At 36.3% G+C, this 21,941-nt stretch overlaps 3 protein-coding genes and 1 long non-coding RNA gene across 8 annotated transcripts; 2 read left to right on the top strand and 2 right to left on the bottom strand.

The window, feature by feature from the left end:
- Positions 1-238: 238 nt before the first annotated feature.
- On the bottom strand, positions 239-4,977 carry LOC102612162 (pentatricopeptide repeat-containing protein At1g74750). 2 transcript variants are annotated; one of them, XM_025098590.2, is made up of 3 exons: positions 4,760-4,977; positions 3,958-4,063; positions 239-3,089 (listed from the first exon to the last, which is right to left on the bottom strand). In XM_025098590.2, the coding sequence occupies exons 2-3, from the start codon at positions 3,970-3,972 to the stop codon at positions 516-518; spliced, it is 2,589 nt and encodes an 862-aa protein (XP_024954358.2). In that variant the 5' UTR covers positions 3,973-4,063; positions 4,760-4,977; the 3' UTR covers positions 239-515. The 2 variants fall into 2 exon arrangements, with proteins under 2 accessions (XP_024954358.2, XP_006476670.2); XM_006476607.4 differs by lacking the exon at positions 3,958-4,063 and having other exon boundaries at positions 4,760-4,976.
- An 8,324-nt stretch (positions 4,978-13,301) lies between these two features.
- Positions 13,302-17,595, top strand: LOC102611873 (calcium-dependent protein kinase 10). The gene is made up of 7 exons (XM_006476606.4): positions 13,302-14,366; positions 14,762-14,905; positions 15,012-15,164; positions 15,787-15,902; positions 16,001-16,168; positions 16,394-16,624; positions 16,990-17,595. The coding sequence occupies exons 1-7, from the start codon at positions 13,679-13,681 to the stop codon at positions 17,161-17,163; spliced, it is 1,674 nt and encodes a 557-aa protein (XP_006476669.2). The 5' UTR covers positions 13,302-13,678; the 3' UTR covers positions 17,164-17,595.
- A 159-nt stretch (positions 17,596-17,754) lies between these two features.
- On the bottom strand, positions 17,755-18,163 carry LOC112498254 (uncharacterized). The gene is made up of 2 exons (XR_003065359.2): positions 18,018-18,163; positions 17,755-17,892 (listed from the first exon to the last, which is right to left on the bottom strand). It is a non-coding gene; the product is annotated as an uncharacterized LOC112498254 (long non-coding RNA).
- On the top strand, positions 17,834-21,516 carry LOC102611383 (uncharacterized). Of its 4 annotated transcripts, none has more exons than XM_052437199.1 (3): positions 17,834-18,604; positions 20,122-20,207; positions 20,281-20,476. In XM_052437199.1, exons 1-3 carry the CDS (start codon positions 18,000-18,002, stop codon positions 20,304-20,306), a joined length of 717 nt encoding a protein of 238 aa, XP_052293159.1. In that variant the 5' UTR covers positions 17,834-17,999; the 3' UTR covers positions 20,307-20,476. The 4 variants fall into 4 exon arrangements, 2 of the variants coding, with proteins under 2 accessions (XP_052293159.1, XP_006476667.2); XR_003065358.2 differs by adding an exon at positions 21,215-21,516 and having other exon boundaries at positions 17,839-18,604; positions 20,122-20,753; XR_003065357.2 differs by adding an exon at positions 21,210-21,516 and having other exon boundaries at positions 17,839-18,604; positions 20,122-20,753.
- Positions 21,517-21,941: the final 425 nt, after the last annotated feature.

Here is a 21,941-nt window from a genome sequence, read left to right as displayed (position 1 = left end):
ATGCAATCTTGCAATCTGATTTTCTTGGTCACGGGATGATTTCAGAAAAAGGGCATCGAAAAGTTTCAGCATTCATGACTTTGGACAGAATCATGGCCGTGCATTTAAAGAGCGGAGCACATTGGAAACGAACACTGCAAGGTCCGCGACCTGTAACCGGCTAGCTCATAACAAAAAGTGCAAAAAACTAAAAATACATAAAAGACTGATAAAGCAGCCGCATAAGATGAGAAGATCATTGCCTGCACCTGCAGTGGTAACATGGCCACTCAGCCACTTCAATCCTCTTTTTCGACATTTACAAATGGCTTAATGTTGAACTACAAAATCGTGAAATGAAAGCTACAAGATGATGTAGCACGCACAATCAAAATCAGGCATTGTTTTCGCATTTCAATGTGATTTAAAACTAGTTGCACAAAATTAGGTACAAAATGCACCGTACATCCGAACACCTCTTCTACTTCCCGCAACAAAACTCGGTTGTGTTCATGCAGCTAAGTGCTGAATATCAACTATAGTAAATGCATCCGATCCACATATGACTGGAGCAGCCATTTATTAAGAGGCTCCCCACACCCAACAAAGCACCCAGAATTGCCATTCTCAGTGAAAAAAGGGAAGCTAAACATATGGAGCAATTCCTGCACAGCCTGCCTCACAAGAGAAGTTCCTGTCACCCTGCTGCGCCTCCCCCAACCAGTTACTATATCGATACGACTGGGACCAACCCCTGACATTAGCATTTGCTTCCGGAACCAGGCCAGTGTCCTGGAGAGGGCTATCACAGCAGTGCCATCTGACATGACATGGAGATTGATAAGCCAATAAGACATGCCTTTCTCTCTAACAGCATCTGGGTAGACATTCTTCTGCGCAGCCACCTCCCAGACAGAGCCAGCCTCCTCTTTCAGCCCTGACTTGTGAAGAAAATCCACCACCGCATCTACAAGTCCCCTCTTGCTCTCTCTGTCCTCACTGTGCATCATCTCCAAGAAACTGCTCACATGATCTCGCACATTCTGACCATCAGGCCCTGGAGATGGCATAGAGAGCAGAAACATATGTGCAGGGTGGCCCGACACAGCCATAAGTTCATGACAAAACCCCATGTCATATGGGGACCGTGCTTCTGTACAACAACTTAAGAGTAATGTATATGTTTGCAGCGAAGGCTTTAAACCAAGATTCAACATGCCTCGCAACAAGTGAAAAGCATCTGACAGCTGACCCACCCTAAGGAATGCACTAAGCAGGGAATTGCAAGTGGGCACATTAGGGCGCAAACCTGCTTGGAGCATGGCTTCATACCACTCCCATGCCTTCCTAACATTTCCAGCCTTCCCCCACAAATCTACTAAAAGGCCGTAAACTGGTTCATCAGGAACCCAGTTTTTCCTTCTCATCTCAGCAAAAACTGCTTCTGCTTCATCAAGATACCCACAATGCCCAAGAACCTCCATTACTATGCTGTAAGTCACTTTGTCCGGTTCAAATCCTGCATTCTGCATGTCTCGGTAAAGCTTTAATGCACTCTGATAATTCCTAGCCTTGGCTTGCAAAGCAATCATGATGTTATAGGTCACTAAATTAGGTATACAACCCTGATTAACCATCTCGCAGAAGAGTTGGTGGGCGGCCTGCAAATGGCCAGCTTTTCCAAGGCAGTTGATTATAACGCTGTAGGTGAATGTGTCAGGAGAAAGACCAGCAGCTTGCATTTTTTTATACATATCCATGGCAACATCAAGAAACCCAGCTTTTGCATGAATGTCAATAAGGGTGCAGTAGGTGACACGATCAGGTTCACACCCTACTACTTGCATTTGTTTGAACACATCAAGTGCTTCATTCAGGTAATTTGCACGTCCATAACTGTGAATAAGACGGTTATATGTCACAACATTTGGCTGGCATCCATCCCTCACCATCTGATCAAGCAATTTGTTTATAGCACCAAACTGCCTGGCACGGCCAAGGATGCCCACCATGGTTGTATAGGTATGCTCGTCATGCTTGAACCCAGCTTGCCGCCTCAACCAATTGAAAAAACCAAGAGCAACAGTGTGATCTTGGAGCTGCTTCAGAACTTGGTTTGCCTGATATGCATCCATCGAATAGTTGGTATTTCCAAGAGCCTCTTCAGCTAGAGGGCCCCACTTCCACTGTTGCAGTATGCGAGAAACACTTTCCACTACATTCCCGGTGCTGGCAAAGTGCCTGGAAAATGGAGCAAGCCCAGCCGGAATTTTCATTTCTCTGGAGGGCTTGCTGAAACGTTCTGAGACACACTCCACAACCTTTGCATCTGAAGGCTGTAGGTTTGACTTAAAATTTGAGTTCAAGCGGTTCGAATGAGCTTTGGATCTCGGCTGTACAATCCTCCTCCGATCACTGTTATCAGAAGATACATTATGAGTTTCCAGCGAAGTCCCATTTGAAGCATTTGAAACTCGCTTGAAACGCCGTGCAATGTTTGAATTATCACCCTTATCCTTGGCATTGTGACAGCCAGTCGAAGGATTTGACCCCACTGTTGACTCAGCAGATGAGTTTGGGTAGACTTTGGAAACATTTTCTCTTCTAATGGTCTTCACATTTGCAGGTTTTATATTTGAAAGAGGCCTGGTGGGATCGACCATAAAGTTTGTTGGAGAGTTTGCTGTACCACTTCCATCTAGTGCAGGAAGCTTGTAATTTACTAAATCAGACAAAAAACTCACTGCCGCAACACCTGCCTTAACAAACTGGTCTGAAATAGGTGAGGATGTGAGCACATCCTTTGGAACAGCATCAACGGTACTAGCATAACTGACATGATCTGATCTTCCTAAAGAACTGGGAGAGGGAACAGATACTCTCTCTGATTTTTGTAAACCCGCAGCTTTTACTGCTTCCCCTGAAACCACAACACCTGCCCGAGCAGGGGTGTATACCATTTGAGCATTGTGCTGCCTTCGGGAGACACAAGTTTCATCCTCAGAGCAAGTACATGAACTTCCATCAGATGCGCTACATCGTGATCCATTAAGAAAAAATGATCGAGCTGTGCTTGAAAGGTTAGTTATATGCTTTGCTCGCAACATTATCTGCAATTAGCCAATTAGCATAAAAAGGTTAAAACTCCATTGTCAACATCTGAAGCAAGACAATGTGCTCATGCTGGTTTGTGAACAACTATCAAAGCCTCTCTACCAAAGCGATTGAGAGATTGAAACCCCTTCATTTTAGCAAGATATAATAGCAGCAATTAGGCATTCCACTCAATGCAACAAAAGTACAACAAAGCCATGGGAACATTTTCTGGAAAGTGCTTTTCCATCCAACAAATAATGGAAGCAGAACTTGCTCAGATCACAATCCATAAGGTAAGCCAGATAAAAGTTGCTGTAGTTGATCAGCAGCTTATAGAATACAGAAACAGTAGCAACAAATGAAGTGGTTTATACTCAAGGACTAAACCTGTTAAAAGAAGGAGTTGTGGAGCCTCTTATAGAAGTTCTATGATATAGTTTTCTTGTTTCTTTTCATCTATGGTTCACACCCATGTCAGATTTTCCTTGAATTCTAACATTGATGAAAACACAATCACTTCCTCGTACACTGCTTCAAATGCTTGATAACATGAATTAAAAACCTAATACTGACTATTGAAATATTGCAACACGCTAAGGATACTATTCACAAGACAAATTGAAATACACAAAGCAGAGGTTTGGCTGTCCTTATTCTGCATCAAGCACAAAGAAATAAACACTCATATTTAAAATAAAAAAATGAAAATTTACTAAGAAAAAATAGAAGTGAAAAATATGCAATTAGCTATACAATCAATAGACTCACCACCTTACAACTTAAAAAGTAGTTTTGTAAACCCCTATACCAAAGGTGAAATCATTGAAATGAAGCATCTAAGTGCATATAAAAGCATGTAGAACTGTGCAAGGGTTGAATTACCATATGATGGACCATAAGAAAAGTAACAATGAAAGCCTACAGAGATTTTCTGTAACCCAAGCAACTTGGAGAATAACAGCTTGCACCAGGCTGCTAAAATATTACACTGCAAGAAATTTTGAATTGTGTGGATTTTTCCCATCATTTTGTCACTAAATCATTCGATTCAACAGGCAAAAGTGCGAAAACAAGAAAAAAAAATCGGAGATTTAAATCATCAACAACAGAATGTTAAACTGGATAGCGGATACTCCACACATGGAGCTCATATTTTTCCATACTTCATTTATCTTTTTTTTCCCAACCCATTACCAATAAACAAACCAGACATAAGATCGATACCACCTCAATCTACCATCAAATTACATTCTTATACACTAAGAAGTCAAACAAAAATATTAGTTTACATCAAACACGCATTACCTTCAGAATCATAACAACACCATGCATGATGCATCATTATCAAGCACACACTTGAGAAACTAATCAATCAATCTACAGCCAATCAGTCAATCATCAAAATTCTTTCTTTCTCACCGAAACGGCAAAAAGAACAAAAATTTACCCTCCAAATACACTCTTCCATCCGTCTAATGCCAAAAAATTATTAAAAAAAAAATCAAATTCACACCATCCACCTCAAGTTCTCAATCACTTAAAGGACACAAAAGCAAAAATACCCACAAGTCAAAGAACAAAAGAATGGTGCTTGTGACCACAAAAACCAACAAAGAAAGCAGTGACATAGTAAACAATGCGACTAAAAACATAAAAACAGCAGGATCATGAGATTACAAAGTACCTGAAAGTAGTGTATAAGACTCTCGGTGTGTGTTCAAAGAAAGAAAAAGAAAAAAAATGGAGAAAAAATTTGGAGAGAATGAGAGGGGCGGCTCCCTTCTCTCTTCTACTGCCGTCAACTCCTGAGGTTTTTTCTTTTTTTCCAACCAAGCTGGGGTGGCTGTCAGGTTAACTCAAAGGCTTCATATTAACACAGTAACAGCTTTTACTCTTTTGCTTTGTTTTTTTATTTCTCAAAGCCCTACTTTTATTTGATGGTTTGAGACACGTGGCTTCATTTTGGTGGTCTTCACGTGACAGGTAGATGAATTTAATTCATTAGACGCGTTTCGCAATTTTTGTTTTAGCAGAAGTCTAATTTCGCGACCCGGGAAATGGACAAAATATTTTAATCATAAGGTAAATATATTTTATAGGATGTGTTTAATTATCAATCACACGCTTCTGACAATGTATTTATTTTATCAAATGCACGTAGAAGTCTCTCTAGAATTTGTCGCAATTTATTTTATTTTTTTTTTTTTCAGTTAAAATATCATCAAAATAATCTTTTGATTTTATTTTTAAATAATTATGTATTTATTTATGGGATCAGTTCCAGTGTACCGTGGCACAGTTGCATCCAGTCGTTGAATGCACTTAAATTGGTGGGATCCACTAGCATCCAACGGCTGGATGCAACTGTGGCACGATACCACAGTTGCACCATAAGTTTCCCCTTATTTATGTATCAAATAGAAGAATGAAAAAATCAATTCTTTTCTAAAAACTCTTTAAAATATTAATAAGGTTATATTATTTTAATCAAAATTTTCTTCTACCAAATTTAACTACCCTCTATTTGTTCACCCTAACAAATTTAAGTAGCCTCCAATAATTATGTTGACATGCTTTTAACATATTTTTTCCACCATTTTTTTCTATTTTTAATTTAATGCATAATATAAAATTTTAGTTGTTAATAAATTAAATATATAATATTAATTATAAAATTACTTGAAAGCATTAAACAATTTGAAAAAAAAAATAGTTGTTAGAACAAAAAAAAGCAATTATTTAAAAAAAAGAAATTAAATAATATTTTAATTACTAATGTAACTCTTTAAATAAGAAGTAAAATCTTATCTAAAGAGTTTTTATTAATATTCTTATGTTTTTATTGTTTATTTTTTTATTTGTATAATTTTATGGGTTGATTTGTAAATTATATTTATGTAATATTAATAAAATCATCTAACATATTTCAATATTACCAAAAAATAAGAAGAAAAAGTTTTGGTTGTTATCAACCACGTTTACTATTTTAAATAAGACAAATAGGTAAGTTTATCTATTTATTTATTTTAACAACAAACAGGCACCTTACTATTTCTTCAAATAGATATTTTTTAATTCTAATAATATCATAGATCTTAATATTAGAGTTATAATTTGATTCTCAATAATAGGTATTACTCATTCATTAAATAATAAATTTTATAATTTGTAAATTATTTAGTTAATAATTAATAACTAGATATTATACCGATTAAAATTTAAATGTTGGATGCCACAAAAAAAGGTAAGATTTCTCTTTAAATTATTGGTTTTCTTCAAAAGCCAAGAAAAGTAACATAGACTTCTCCTGTATTTTCCATGGCTGCTTCGTCAAACATTTGCTTCGGTTGAACTTGAACAGGTCCCCAGAGTGCCCCGCGACCGCGAGCAGCCTCGCGGGTTAATTCGATGCACCTGCGGACGTCAAAATCAAAATTGAATCCCGAATGCTTAATTTTTAAAAAACTCCCCTGAGTTTTAAGCTTGTTATAAATAGATGGTAAAAATTTATTTATTTATAAAAAATTTTCTACCGTCAGTTAACTTTAATATTGACCGTTAATTGACTGTGTAAAGACAATATTACCCTTAACAACAGTTTGTAAAAGGAAATAACTAAAAAAAATTAAAATTATTGGCGCGAAAATTACAAATCTTATTTTTTGATAATTTTATCCTTGTCAATTCCAAAGATTTACAATATCATAAGTAAAGATTATAACTATTTCATTTTTAAATTTTTAATTTTATCTTTTTTGTATGAACTTTAAGAAAATATCAGAGAATTTTTTAAATTTTTAATTTTATCTTTTTTCTATAAACTTTAAAAAAATATCAATAATTTAAAGAGGATAAAATAATTAATAATTTTAATTTTTTTTAATTATTTTCATCTATAAATTATTATTAAGGATAATATTATCTTTGCACAGTCAACTAATGGTCAATGTTAAAATTAATTGATGGTAGAAATTTTTTTATAAATAAATAAATTTTCACCATCTATTTGTAACAAATCGAACCCTCAAGAAAGGTTTTTAAAAATTACCCAATCCTGAATCCGCGGATGTAGCCCGGAGCACGAATAATAACAGCATCACAGCTTGACACATGGGACTTGTCAAATATGGATGATGTGGACTGATATTATGGTTGGCAGATATTTCTTGTCATTCAATCAAGGGAGACCTTTCTACATTGAATATGATGCTTTGTCCGCGTTTACTGTCCACAATCTTTGGTTTAATAAACAGCCTTAAGAATGATACACGTGTCAAATTAAGATCCTAATATCCTGTAATGATCTTCTCTTGGCTCAGGCTTTTTTTCTTTTTAATTTTTTTAATTTTATATATATTTCCAATGATAGCTAAAACTTTGTTGGTGAGTCGGTGACAATAACATAATTAACATTCATGGCGTCATTTGGGAATGCCCATTTAGAGATATGCTACAAACATATCGTTTTGGCACCTGGAATGAATGCAGTCTTTTTATTTGACACCTAAATAAAATTGCATTATAGTGCATTACAATATACAGTAGCCGTCTCATTAAACAAACCCAACATGCAATTAATTCGCTTTTTTTTTCTTACTTTCTTTAATTAAAATAATAAGAATTAAATAAATAAATAACCCAACAACATTGCAGCCAGGGATGATGAAATGCTAGCAAGAGTTGGACGGTGGCTGGCCACCGGTGGCGGTGGCCATCGCATTTCAACATCTTTTAAACTAAAATCAGTACCATTGCAATCTTCAGCGTTGGAGCAATGCAACTGTTACCAGTGATGGAGTTTTCACTCGCCATAGATGTGCAGTGCAGCCAAATATTTAAAACCATAACTTTAACAACAGTAAATCTACAGCGTACAAAAATTTATTTGCCACGTATTATTTATACCGTTGCATAGAACAAATTATGAGAATTATAAAGTTACCAAAATATAGTTAAATAGACACCGAGATAAAACGGTCGATTGCGGCACGCTGTTGTCGGAGGCAACGAGTGGTTGCTAGCGATGAGAAATATTTACTTTAATAAAAAAAATTAAACTATTTAGTTAATATAAAAACAATAAAAAATATAATGAATATGAATCCAGATAACATTAATTTAATGTAAATATTAAAATAAAAAATATAATAAAACTTCTATGTAGTCATAATATTGGGATCCATTATTTTTATTACTATGAATAAGTTATTATCCATATGTATTTGGAAAAATTATTGGTTTAACTTGGTTATATTTAGTTCAAGTAATATAGAGGTAAAGTAAGTATTATATTAATTTTTTACCATTAAAAATTTACAAAATCTTCTTAAAAATCAAGACGTTTACATTCTTTTTAGGCCATGTTTGCTTGGGGGTAGAGAAGTGGGGAGAGCAAAATAATTTAATTTCTTTTCTACTTTCCATTATTTGGTTGGACCAAGTTTAATGGAATTAAATTTCCATTGAAATTCGGTTTCCATTAAATTGAAGAATTTGTATTTCTTGACTAAGGATTTCAATTTCCTTATCTATTGAAACACAAAAATTCCAATATTATCCTCTAAACAAAATTAATTTTAAATAAATTAAAGTACAAGTAATTTATATTTATTTTCTTAAATTAATAGGATAAATTTATTTGAAAAAAAAAGCAGTAAAGTGACTCGCCGGAAAGTCACCGAAGACTCGCTGGAGTTTCGCCAGAGATGTGCTTTACCATCAAAATCGGTACCAATGGAATCCTCATGAGCCGGTCTACAACTCCATGGGGTTAAAAATGCTAATATACGTTGTTATTTACCTCAAGTCTTGTTTAAATGCTTGAGAAAATTTTAACTCTCATGCTTTCCAACTGTATAGTGTATTTTCAGCAAAATTAACATTTCCAATGAGTAAATCGTCCATTTCTGATCGTTATTATGCATTTTACGCGATGAAAAATGGTGGTCAACGGCACCGGTCAACGTCGGTCAACTCGGGTCTACGTGGTAGCTGTCCATGACTTGGTGCTGGAATTTAAAAGAATTATTTAACTAGGTAATTTATAGATTAAATTAATTCATAGTTTAATTATTTTTTATTTATCTACATTATAGATAGTGGGTATATTTGTCCAAATAAAAAATATATAATTTATTTTCCTTTCAAATTTAATGTGAAACCAAACAATAATCATTAATTTTTGCACTATTTTCCTCTCATCGCCTCTCCACTCCTCTCTTTTTTTCTCCTCTCCTCTCCTTACCTTTCTTAAAACCAAACACCACCTTAATATTTTTCTCTCAATGTAAATTCTAACTAAGCTAACATGTCGCTTCAAAATATATTAAAATAATACAAAGGGTTATAAGAATATGGTAATGTTGAATACAGAATTGGGCTAAAATTATTTGAAAGGTCCTACCGTCTACAAGACTGCCTAGACCAATGAGGCCTCCTCAATTGAAACTAGACTTTAGTTTTATAGGCTTCATTCCAATCATCGGCCCAGAAGGTACATAAATGGCTTGATTTAGGGCTGTGGGCAGTTGAAAACACCATATGATCTTTTTTGTTCTACGCCCCCGATCATGGCTCATGGGTGACGCCGATGGATATATATATATATATATATATATATATATATATATTCATAAAAATGAAACGACACCCATTATGGCGTTTCACGTGCGATATTTTTTCCTGTTTCAGTAACCTTGGATCAATCCACCATAATTAGCCGTTTTATGAAACTGTATGTAAAAAGATGAACTATCATTTTGGTCATATAATATGATGATGGATTGCTACATTGCATTGACACTACGGCAGAAAAAATAATATGGTCCAGAACCTACTTTATTCCGCATTCGGCGAGCGAGTAAGCAAATAATTAGGGGCATAAACTTGATTATTACTGCTCTTAAGTCTTAAAGATAAGAATTCCCCCCACCGCAGGGCTTTTTGCACTTTTTTCAAAAAAAAAAAAAAAAGTGAAAACGTTTTGCAACGCTGCTTTTATTGGAGATTTGAGAGGAGGCGTGAGAGGTGATGGAGCTGGGGAAGGGGAGAAACACATGCTTTGCTTTCTTGCAATCCATCATCAAACACAATCATTTTGGTCACAACATTGCCTTTTCTTTTTTTTCCCTTCTTTTCATCAAATTCTTTAACTTTGGCCTACTTAACCATCCGACAGAGTATAAAGTTTAGTGCAAGGGTTCGAGCCTCCATAAGAGCATTATGGAGGTTAGTTTCAGTTCTTCCTCAATTATCATTTAATTGAGTGGAGACATTCTCTCTCTTACGAAATGTGAGTGGAGTAGGCACCCCTCGAATATTAGAGAGGGTTTAAAATATCTGAGCATATACTTCAATGTGTCAATGTATGATGGTGGTCCCAGTTATATAGTATGATTGTAAATATTAATTATAATGTCTGATGTAGTGTCAGTAATATCTGTGTATAACAGACTTCAAAAAAAAAAAAAAAACCATCCGACAGAGTATAAAGTTTGGCTACGTGAATAAGCTCCATCGTTGCTTTTTGTCTCTTCATTTTAGCTCAATCTGCCTTATTATCATTCAACAATATTAGTTTTAGTGCGTGTTTTGTATGTCTTATTTAATGGATATAAATACTTATTTAATTTCATTTGATTGTTTTTCTAATAGAATTTTTGAAACTTAAATAAGCTATTTTACCTCTACTAATAAAAACTTAAATTTTTTACTTTTAGGAGTAGAGGTTAATTTTTTTTTTAAATGTTAAATTATTGAAAATACCCTCAACTTATTTGATAATTTTATTTTATTATTTTCATAATATAACTTTTAAAAACTTGTTTGTTAAAGTAATTTCATAAATTTTTAATAAAATTTTTTATTGATAACCAAATAATTAAATTTTTTTAAATAAAAATATTTTTATAAAATATTTACTAACAAAAACTCTATTTAAATAAGTTTTATTTGAAAAATTATACCAAATAAATCCTTAATAATTAATTCCTCTCAAAATAACTTTGAAAGCTGTATGTTTATTAAACAACTTGATAGTGTCAGTGGCCATAAAATAAGTAGCATCACCAAAAACATCTCTATATATATATATATATATAGGAGCCGACTAAGTTACGTTAAACGTAACTTAAGCCAAGCACGGCAACAGTGACAAGTTTCATCACTAATACTGTTGGTGTATCTGGTATAAGTTATGTTTAACGTAACTTAGCTAAAGCCATATATATATATATATATACACACACACATACAATTATTAATTTATTGTTTTCATTCACATACCTTTTGCCTTCGAAAGCAAATTTGCATAACCATTGCAAGGTTAACAGCTGTACTCGTGGAGTGATTTGAGAGTACATAAAGCAAATGCCAGAGGAACAAACACCCTTGATTTCAGGCAGCTGTGGATAAAAAGGCTGAATGAAAAAGCGCAAGCTTTTTGAGAGAGAGATTTTAATCTCGAGTGTTCACGCCATCACAATCACCACCTTAAAACGTGACGCAATCATTAAGATGAGTACATTTGACGAGGAGTATTTTTGTTCCTTAAGATGATTAATTAAATAATTGCATAATAATCTATTATTATACAAACATGTAAATAGTTGTTTAATTTAAAAGATTAAACTTGAGTGTCACACAATGGATCACTCAAATAATAATAATAATAACAACAGCTGGGCTTTGGCATTTCGGTCCTAATCTTAACTACTAATACTACTACTACTAGTTTTAGGTAACCTTACCCAAAACGTCTATTACAACTCCAAAGATGTGTGATGTGGTACAAAATCTATGATGACAAATTGGGTAAACTAATTCATTACAAAATCTATGATGACAAATTGGGTAGAGTGGTCGTGGGCGTGGAGGGTCACAATTGTTCATACGAGAAGAAACGCAATTAATTGATTTGATTTAACCAAACTTCAAATAATTGAAAACCATTAGTTGATGACCCAAAAGCAAAAGGGACCGTGGAGTACTGGAGTTTGATTTTACTTAGGGGTAAAGAGGAAGTAAGAAGAATGAGTCATCGATGAATGGTGGGTATAGGTATAGCTTTTAGTAAAGCAAATGATTCATAATTCTGTTGACTTTGATTGTGCGGAATCTTTAAAAATTCAACAGAAGTCGATGGTGCTATTAATGCTGCCGATATCCGCTTCGAAGGCTCGAGTTTCTTCTTCTTGACCGTTTCTTCACCTACTTCTCTATCGGTGCCGCCATTATTCCTTTTGCAATTTCTGTGGAAATTCCTAATTCAAACGACTTTTTATGTGCTTCTAGATTGTATACAAAAGGTATGATTGCATCTGAGGGAAAATCCTGGCCTGTGCTTTTTTATTAGGTCAGCGGCAAGATCTCTCAAATGCCACGGCTTGACTATTTAATTAAATTGGCGTTATGTTTGTGTTGTATTCGACCCAAGTCAGTGTTATTGGGGTTGTTAACAAATATTCGAACAATTTCGGAATTTCCCTTTTCAATGAACAGCAAATCATCCTCTCACATGAATAAAAGAGAGGTGTGATTTAACAACACTGTATATACATATTCTATATATTCATAAAGAGTGTCGTTTGTTGGCAATTGCACCTAATGCGAGGCGAAGCCCAAGGGGGAGGGAGGGGCACTTAAAACCGGTAAACAACTTCAACCACTCACGTCTCGAAAATCTCAGCCCTTGCCGCCCCCGGCCCAAACCAAAAAGTATGAAGAATCAACGGTTATAATGCCGTTCACGTGAACTCGTGGGGTCCTTAAAAATCATTGCTATGTTCCCATTGTCCTTGTAAAAGTAAGGTTAATCAAGCTTTTGCTTTTGGTTTCATTTCATGTTGGTTTATCGGATGAGCCTGGGTCAAACGATGGGACGGCCGCTTGACTCGGTTTATGATGAACAAGAACAAGCAAACCAAACAAAATCGATTCCCCCCATTAAATTCCATCTGTATTATGTATCTTCGATTCACTCATCCCCCGCCGCGGTTAAGGATTGATCCATCAGCGTATATGTTGATATTTTTAGTTAAAAAATTAATATTTTAATATATCTGAAATAAAATGCATATATTTTTTTTATCAGTGCGAATTAAAAATAAATAAGAAATTACCCGCCGGTTATTATCAAATAATAGAATAATTTAATAAATAAGAAATTGCTCGCCAGTTTTTAATAAAAGCAGTGTGAGTAATATAATAAATAAGAGATGTATAACTGGAATTTTTTTTTTTAAAAAAAAAGGGAAGAAGAAGAAGAGAAAGAAGAAGAAGAGACTTTGAAAAAGAAAGATTAAGTATGGGGAAATTTCAAAATCCGCATATCCCTCAAACAGAACCGCGTTTTCTCTCCCAGTCTTCAGTCTCCACCCGCCATCACATCCCTATGTGCCCCATTCCCAGTCCTCCACCACCGCCACCCTCGCCAGTCAACTCAACCACCACTTAAACGCACCGTTTCACTGCCTCCCCTTCTCCCAGGAGAAAAAAAAAAAAACAAAACCACTCATAACCCCCCTCTCTCTTTCTCTCTCACACAGATACACGCACAGTCACGCTAAAAAAAAAAAAAAAGAGGCGACAACAAGAAACACAGAGCATGGGAAACTGTTACGCTTGTGTAAGACCATCACCGGAGACAAAATCAAAAGCGAAAACAAAAACCGACTCCAAAACCCGTCGCAAGAAACGAGCCACCAAAGACCGCAAATCGAACCCTTACTCAACCAGCCCCATCACCAACCCGATCCACTCACCTGCCCCGATCCGAGTCCTCAAGGACATCGTCCCCTTAAGCCACCGCACACGCATAACCGACAAGTACATACTGGGCCGCGAGCTCGGCCGCGGCGAGTTCGGCATCACCTACCTCTGCACGGACCGCGAGACCAAAGAGGACCTCGCTTGCAAGTCCATTTCCAAGCGGAAGCTCCGTACCGCTATCGACGTCGAGGACGTTAGGCGCGAAGTGATGATAATGTCAACGTTGCCCCACCATCCGAATGTCATTAAGCTCAGAGCCACTTATGAAGATGCTGAGAATGTTCATTTGGTCATGGAGTTGTGTGAGGGCGGTGAGCTTTTTGATAGGATTGTGGCGCGAGGGCATTACAGTGAGAGAGCGGCCGCTGGGGTGGCCAGGACCATCATGGAGGTCGTGAGAATGTGTCATGAGAATGGTGTTATGCATAGAGATTTGAAGCCTGAGAATTTTTTGTTTGCTAATAAGAAGGAGAATAGTCCGCTTAAGGCTATTGATTTTGGACTTTCTGTGTTTTTTAAGTCTGGTATGTCGGGATTTTTTCCATCGTTTCGAGTTGGTGAAATGTTGAGTTTTGAGTATGAGGTGTGGAGTTTTCTTTTTCTTTTTTTTTTTTTAAAAAAATTCCTTTTCCTCCTTTTTCTTTTTCTTTTTTTGTGATTTTTAAAGTTTTGATTTTGAGTTCGATTCACTTTTTTTTTTTTAAAGGTGAATTTTCATTATTCGGTTCTGATTTATAATAAGCTTTTGCTTGTCTTTCTAGTTTGGGCTTTAGGCTTAGATAATTTTGTTTGACTTTTGTAGGATTCTTCTTCTGGTTTTCTGCTTCGGTTTTCCAACTGTTTCTGGATTTTTTTTTTTTTTCATTTGCTGATGCTGCTTTTGGTTATTGTGTGATTTAGCTTTGCATTTATGTTGCAGGAGAGAAGTTCTCAGAGATTGTGGGCAGTCCATACTACATGGCACCAGAGGTGTTGAAGAGGAATTATGGGCCGGAAGTTGATGTATGGAGTGCTGGAGTCATTCTTTATATCTTGTTATGCGGGGTTCCTCCATTTTGGGCTGGTAATTTGTTTCTTGATTAGGTTACTTGGGTTTTTGTGCTTTTGGTGATAATTTTTACAACTGTTGGTTGTACTAGATTGCTGAAGTCAGATTGATCTTGTGCCAGAGACTGAACAGGGTGTTGCTTTGGCGATTTTGAGGGGGGTGATTGATTTCAAGAGGGAACCATGGCCTCAGATTTCAGAGAGCGCTAAGAGTCTAGTCCGGCAGATGTTGGAGTCAGACCCCAAAAAGCGGTTGACTGCTCAACAGGTTCTTGGTAAGTCCTCATCAATGTTCATATGTTCTTTGACCTTCCATTGATAAGCCAAAACTCAATTTTGAGTTCATATGTTCTTTGACCTTCCATTGATAAGCCAAAACTCAATTTTGATGTAAAGTAGCTACCCTTTGTAAACCAGACCTTGATCCGGGCTCAGGTTATGCATGTCTCTGTGTGTTGCAATGCATGCAGTAAGGGAGACAGAGATCCATTTTGAAATTTCCTGCCTCTCTCTGTCTCTCTCTCTCTCTGTCTCTTTGATAAGTCTTTTTCAACTATATTCGTCTGATATCATAGGCAACCAGTCAACTGAGATTTATTGAATTTTGTGCAACGGATATACTTGGGTCCTATCACGACTTCAGTTACTTTGGATGTGATTTTGTATGGCTATAGAAATGAGCACATCATGTGGACATCTAAGTGAAAGCAAGTGTGTAAACTAGCACATGCATGCACACATTTTGATTTCAATTTTGGAAATTCACATTGTCATCAGGAGATAATTTTTTCATTTACTTATGTGTCTCTTCTGCTGGGAGATTTACTTTCACTGGTATGAAGGATAATTTTGTTGAATAGTTGTATAAGTTTTGCTCTTCCCATCTCCTTTTGGTAGAACATCCGTGGTTACAAAATGCAAAGAAAGCTTCAAATGTTCCTTTGGGAGATATTGTGAGGGCACGATTGAGGCAATTTTCTGTGATGAATAGATTTAAGAAGAGAGCCCTGCGGGTAAGCAGCTCCAGTTGGTATATATATAACTTTCAGCTCATTTTCTCTAATTGGTTACCAGCTATTTTGACTTTGCTTTGTTCAATCAATGGCTGTAGGTAATTGCAGAGCACTTATCTGTTGAAGAGGTTGAAGTAATTAGGGATATGTTCAAATTGATGGACACAGATAGTGATGGAAAAGTCTCATATGAGGAACTGAAGGCAGGGCTTCGGAAAGTTGGTTCACAGTTGGCCGAACCAGAGATGAAGATGTTAATGGAAGTGGTAGGTTCCTGTTATTACTGAAGTTTGGACAGAGGATTGGAAATTGTTTCATCTCCGGTTATTGTATTCTATACATGCTTGATGACTTGCAGTGAATTAGAAAGTGGAAATTTGGAATTTATCCGTTACTTATCTAATGGCAGCTTTGAATTGCAATTATTGGTATATTGAGTTCTGAATTTTGTTAGCATTTATCAGTAATATTACCTTCTGTTCTTAATGTAGGCTGATGTTGATGGGAATGGAGTGCTGGACTATGGAGAGTTTGTTGCAGTAACAATTCATTTGCAGAAGATGGAGAATGATGAGCATTTCCGTAGAGCATTTATGTTTTTTGACAAAGATGGGAGTGGATATATTGAGTCAGATGAGCTGCGGGAGGCCTTAGCTGATGAATCTGGTGAAACTGAGAATGATGTATTGAATGACATTATGCGTGAAGTCGACACGGACAAGGTTTGACTTTCTTAGCTTGAAGTTCATAACGCCCATGTCTTCCCACATCCCTTGACATTCCTTCCACTTAATTATTTTACTTTTAAGAAAATCACTTTGAGAACATGTTGGGTTAAAGCAAGAAAGCAACATATTAAAAAAAAAAAAATCTTGCCAGAAGTCTTTCAAATTAACTGCAAATTTTCAGCACAAACATGTTGAAGCTGCTACAAACTGGTTGGAAATCAAGGCAGTTTATAGAGTTCTCGGGTTTACCTGCCTCTCTCTTGCTTTCAATATCCCTGCTTATCAACATACGCACATATTCTTGTATTTTCATTATCTTTGCTCAGATGGTCAACTTTTTTAGTGTTTTGTTTTTCCAGGATGGGCGTATCAGTTACGAGGAGTTTGTTGCTATGATGAAAACTGGAACTGACTGGAGAAAGGCATCTCGACAGTATTCAAGGGAGAGATTCAAGAGTTTAAGCCTTAACCTAATGAAAGACGGCTCACTTCAGCTTCACGATGCAGCTACTGGCCAAGCTATTGCCGTCTGATGTAGAGGAGAGTCTATAAAATTATTTTGCTTGTTACGAGTCTGGCTGTTTGTTTTCATTTCGTACCGATACATTCCATTCGGGGAAAAAGTATGGCATCCAGAAAATTTGATTTTTACATTCAAGAATGAGTTGTGATGGAGGCATTAGGGGAGATTCTTTGGTATTCGTCGGACTTTTGCTTGGGTTTCAGCTTGGCATGAATCATGCATAAGATGAAGGCATCGCACATCGGCTATAATTCTCATTTGTCAGCCACTGCGGTGTTGTGTTCTCTCCAATTCTTGTTCCAGTATATTTTCTTGTATATATATATATATATATATTTTTTTTTTTTTTTCTTGTTGGGGATTGTTGGGATTTGATGATTTACTTCAGTATTTGTACTTTTTAAATATTTTTGTATATGAAATTCAGGAAAATTTCAGTGTTTTTTCCCATAAGCACACTGCGTTCAAAGGGAATAAAAAATAATGGGCCGAAACCCATCAAGCCAACACCCACACATTTTATTAAAATGGGCTAGCCCAGTAAACCACAAACCCTAGTGGTTATGAGCACGTTTGAGTTAGTGGGGACCCACAAGACAGAATTTCGCCGCCCATTAAACACGTCTCGCCATCTTTAGTAAGGTCTCTTAGTAACCGTCAGATCCCTTTTCGCTTTCCTTTTCCGTTACTCATCTAACGGTCATTATTCCCGCCTCTTCCCACTTTCCGGCCACCAGCCCTTATATTTACAGAAAATAAAGGAAGGAAAACGTATAAGAAGATTTCTTCTTGAAAGACCCGAACACGATCACGATCAGAAAATAAAAAAAAAAACAGAAACTTTAAATGGGCTTCGATTATTACAACATACTGAAAGTGAACCGCAACGCTAACGAAGATGACCTGAAAAAGGCTTACAAAAGATTAGCCATGATATGGCACCCAGACAAGAACCCTTCTCACAAAAGAACTGAAGCCGAGGCCAAGTTCAAGCAAATCTCCGAAGCTTACGATGTTTTAAGCGACCCACAGAAGCGACAGATCTACGATTTGTACGGGGAGGAGGGTTTGAAATCTGGGACGGTCCCAACGTCGTCGACTTCCACGTCAGCATCGCGTGCAGGGCAGCATTATTATCATCAACGTCAGCATCCGAACCCGTCGTTCCGGTTTAATCCGAGGGATGCGGAGGATATTTATGAGGAGCTGTTTGGATCTGAGAGTAATAATAATAGTGGAGGGCAAAGAGGGAATAATCATAATATTAGAGGGTATAGTCATAGAGAGGGGCTTTTTAGGAATGGCAATTGTAGTAGTACTGCTAGTGGCGGGGCTGCTGAGTTCAAGAAAGCTCCGGCCGTGGAGAATCTGTTGCCGTGTAGCTTGGAGGAGATTTATAAAGGTGCTAAAAAGAAAATGCGGATTTCACGCAATGTCTACGATTCTGTTGGGTATGCCTTCTCTTTCATTTCTTAAATTTTTGCAATTAAATTCTTTTTTTTTTTATTAATCATAAAGTGTATATATATCTAGGCTAATATGAATAAAATTGTCATGGCTTGCTTGCAGCCATTTTCATTCAGCTAATATAGGTTATTAATTGTTTCATAATTTGAAAATGTATCATCATGTAATTATTATTATTATTATTATCATTTTTTTTTCCTGTCCAGGGGTTCCCTTTGATGAGATTATATTATAATAAATCCATGGATTGACCTTTTTTAGTGGTGCACAATAGTTATGTTTGTATGATATTCCATCTCAAGCATGTAATAATTGATATTTCATTTAACTGATAGGAAAAATTTTAGCCCATTGGGCATCAACCGATACATTTTTTTGGTTGATTTTCTTCCGCATTGTCTGGGCAGGACTTCAGGTTCTTCTTGCGAAGTTAAAAATTTTTATCAATCGAATGATTGGTTTTCTTGAAAATGTGTTTGCATTTGGTTGTCCCCCTGCTGCATTTATGCATATAAGCCTCTGGATTTGCTTTTCTCCTTTTTAAAGGTCACCTGCACGGCAGACTTAAAGAAGCAAATTTAGCAATATTTGTTTAAAGGAATAACAGAGGAGTAAGTGCTCAAGTTTGAGTAAATAGTGGACAAGTGAGTGGGAGAAGATGTTTCTGGAGACTTACCAATGTTCTATTTGAATCCACCTTATGGTCTTTACTAAGTTTAATAGAGTATCCCTTGGCCTTGGGATAGGATAATAAGTAGAAGGAGATTACAGGAGGGTTATCGCAAAGATGATGGAAGGAACCAATCCTAATGAGTATGAGCTATTCCATTAATATTTTTCAATTTTCAGTTGCAAGTTCAGGTCTGACAATAGAATGGTTCCATAAGGTAAACCATTTTGATGACCACTGACCCATTGCTTTTTTTCCTTTCCCTTCAGGGACTGGCCTGGCCTGGCCAGGAATATGTGGGATGTATATTGGATATTGGTCAAGAAGATATGCTGGTTATCTTCTTATTAATATGTTTTTAGCTCATATTATTTGTGTTGTTATAGTTGTTGGTTAAAACCAATCTTGTTTGCTTTACTATGAAAGTAGATGACAGAAGAAAGCCTACTTAATAATTGTGATGACTTTAATGTATTGAGGAATCCAGGTGACTAATAACTTTGTTTTCATATTCACTGTCGTTTTCACGACTTTAAATTGTTTCCTACCTGCAGGGCAGGAGCCTCTGTTTTTCCTATTATATGCTGTTAGAAAATGTACATTATTTGTAGGCAAGCTTGGAGATTTTCAAAGTTTTCTTAGAAACTGCAAAGTAGATTGTGAGTTGAAGTACTTCCAGCTTGCTTTGTTCAAACTAGACAGCTTTTGATTTTATTGTTGACAGCATGAGCATGATGGCGTTCTTCTGCGTTTAACCACTTATGTTTAAGTTCTCTCTCTAAAGGGTTGGCTTCTATATGTTGTTTTTGACCTTGTGCAATTTTTTTGCAGTAAGACGAGGACAGTGGAGGAGATATTGACCGTTGAGATAAAACCTGGTTGGAAGAAGGGCACAAAGATAACATTTCCCGAAAAAGGTAACCAGGAACCCGGCATTATTGCAGCTGATCTTATATTCATAGTAGATGAGAAACCGCATGCTCTTTATAGGAGGGACGGTAATGATCTGGTTGTAGGCCAGGAGATAACGTTGCTGGAGGCCCTCACTGGTAAGACCCTTGACCTGACTACCCTGGACGGAAGGAATCTTATGATCCCACTCACAGATATTGTCAAACCCGGTACTGAGATTGTGGTCCCAAATGAAGGAATGCCAATCTCTAAAGAACCTGGTAAGAAGGGTAATTTGAGAATCAAGATCGATGTCAAGTATCCTTCAAGGCTTACGTCGGAACAGAAATCTGAGCTAAAAAGTGTTCTGGGAGGAGTGTTTTCATAGTGATTACCAAAATTCATACACGGTCACTAAATTAACAGGGTCAGTGGCAGATGTTGAAACCATCGTTGGATGTAAATAGTGTGCATGCTGTTGTAGAATGTGAATGATAGGCAGTTTTTTGTGGGGTGGAAAGGAATGGTGTATTTAAGGTCTGGGTTGCTATCTAATTGGAAAGATGAGGCAGGTAAATTCTACGAGCTCTTCTTTGTCATTGTTTCCATTTGATTTTTTGCGTGGTGATTAGGTTGCTAGACATATATATAATCTGGAACACTTGTTCCTTTGGAATCTGAACAACTTGTATAGGCATTGACATGGTCACATTTTGACATTGGGAAATATAATATTTTAATTTATTGGTTTTAAAATATTCAATTCCGCTGAACTGCTAGTTCCAAGATCTCTAGAGTCCAATTCCTGATCTGGGAGCCCCCATCAAATTGCAAAGGGAATATGTACTTTCTCAAGCCCAAACATTGATCGAATATGGACTGCGTTCTTTGTTCTAAACTGTTGACCCAAATTATTGTTCAATTGTTCATCTCTATCCTCAATATTTGGGCTTTAATGAAGCTATATATTTGTCTTCTTCAAATTTGTTCAAGACAAGAAGCAAGTTTTAATTGGCTCTTACTCTTAGAAAAGGTCAAACAGAAACGGTGAAGGAACTTCATCTTCAATCTTGCTGGCAGCGGCAGACATAAATTCATCTCCAAGCAATCAGAGTGGAGTGGTCCTTCAATTCTCAACATTTTTCTTGTTCTTTAGTTTTTGATTTCTTCTTATTTTCAGGTTTCTGATTTTGGGTTTTTGGAGTAGCTAAAAGTTGGCTTATATATGTGTGAGCCACAAGGTGACAACTAAATACAAATGACTGACTCTATCGTCAAACTTCATATATTTTTTTCTTTAAAAAAAAAAAAAAAAAAAGTTATATTGCCGTGCAACCCCTAATGACACAAATTATAGTTAAAAAGTTTTTAAAAAAAAGAAAAAAAAGTCCTTTCTGAGACAAAACAGAAAGGAGAATTTGCACATGCCCACAACCTTTGCTAGGGTTTCTTTTTTAAAAGCCTGGTTTCTTTTGTCATTCGGCTTTCACCCTCATTCCATTGATTCCTGCCATGTTATAATATTACATCTTATTACAGGTAAAAGAGACATTTATTTGAGTTACCAAATTAGATTTCTACTAAATGGCATTACCCAGCAGCCAACTAACAAACTGGCAAATTAGCGTTCACATTTTGCTATTCAAATCACAAAGAAATAAATAGTACCATTTGGGCCTCTTGGCTTCATCTGAAAGATCAAGTTTTTGCGAAAGCAATGAATAAAATTCATTAATTACTTCACATAAATTATTTGTGTT

Source organism: Citrus sinensis, chromosome 3 (assembly GCF_022201045.2).
Source record: "Citrus sinensis cultivar Valencia sweet orange chromosome 3, DVS_A1.0, whole genome shotgun sequence".
Classification (NCBI taxonomy): Eukaryota; Viridiplantae; Streptophyta; class Magnoliopsida; order Sapindales; family Rutaceae; genus Citrus; species Citrus sinensis.
This window is presented reverse-complemented; position numbering and strand designations above follow the sequence as displayed.

Excerpts from the sequence above, each read along its gene's own strand:
- LOC102611873 (XM_006476606.4), top strand. The coding sequence starts at position 13,679 with ATGGGAAACTGTTACGCTTGTGTAAGACCATCACCGGAGACAAAATCA. Across the intron at positions 15,165-15,786 it reads GACTGCTCAACAGGTTCTTG|AACATCCGTGGTTACAAAAT; the intron begins GTAAGTCCTCAT and ends TCCTTTTGGTAG. Across the intron at positions 15,903-16,000 it reads TTAAGAAGAGAGCCCTGCGG|GTAATTGCAGAGCACTTATC; the intron begins GTAAGCAGCTCC and ends CAATGGCTGTAG.
- LOC102611383 (XM_006476604.4), top strand. The coding sequence starts at position 18,000 with ATGGGCTTCGATTATTACAACATACTGAAAGTGAACCGCAACGCTAAC. Across the intron at positions 18,605-20,121 it reads AATGTCTACGATTCTGTTGG|TAAGACGAGGACAGTGGAGG; the intron begins GTATGCCTTCTC and ends ATTTTTTTGCAG.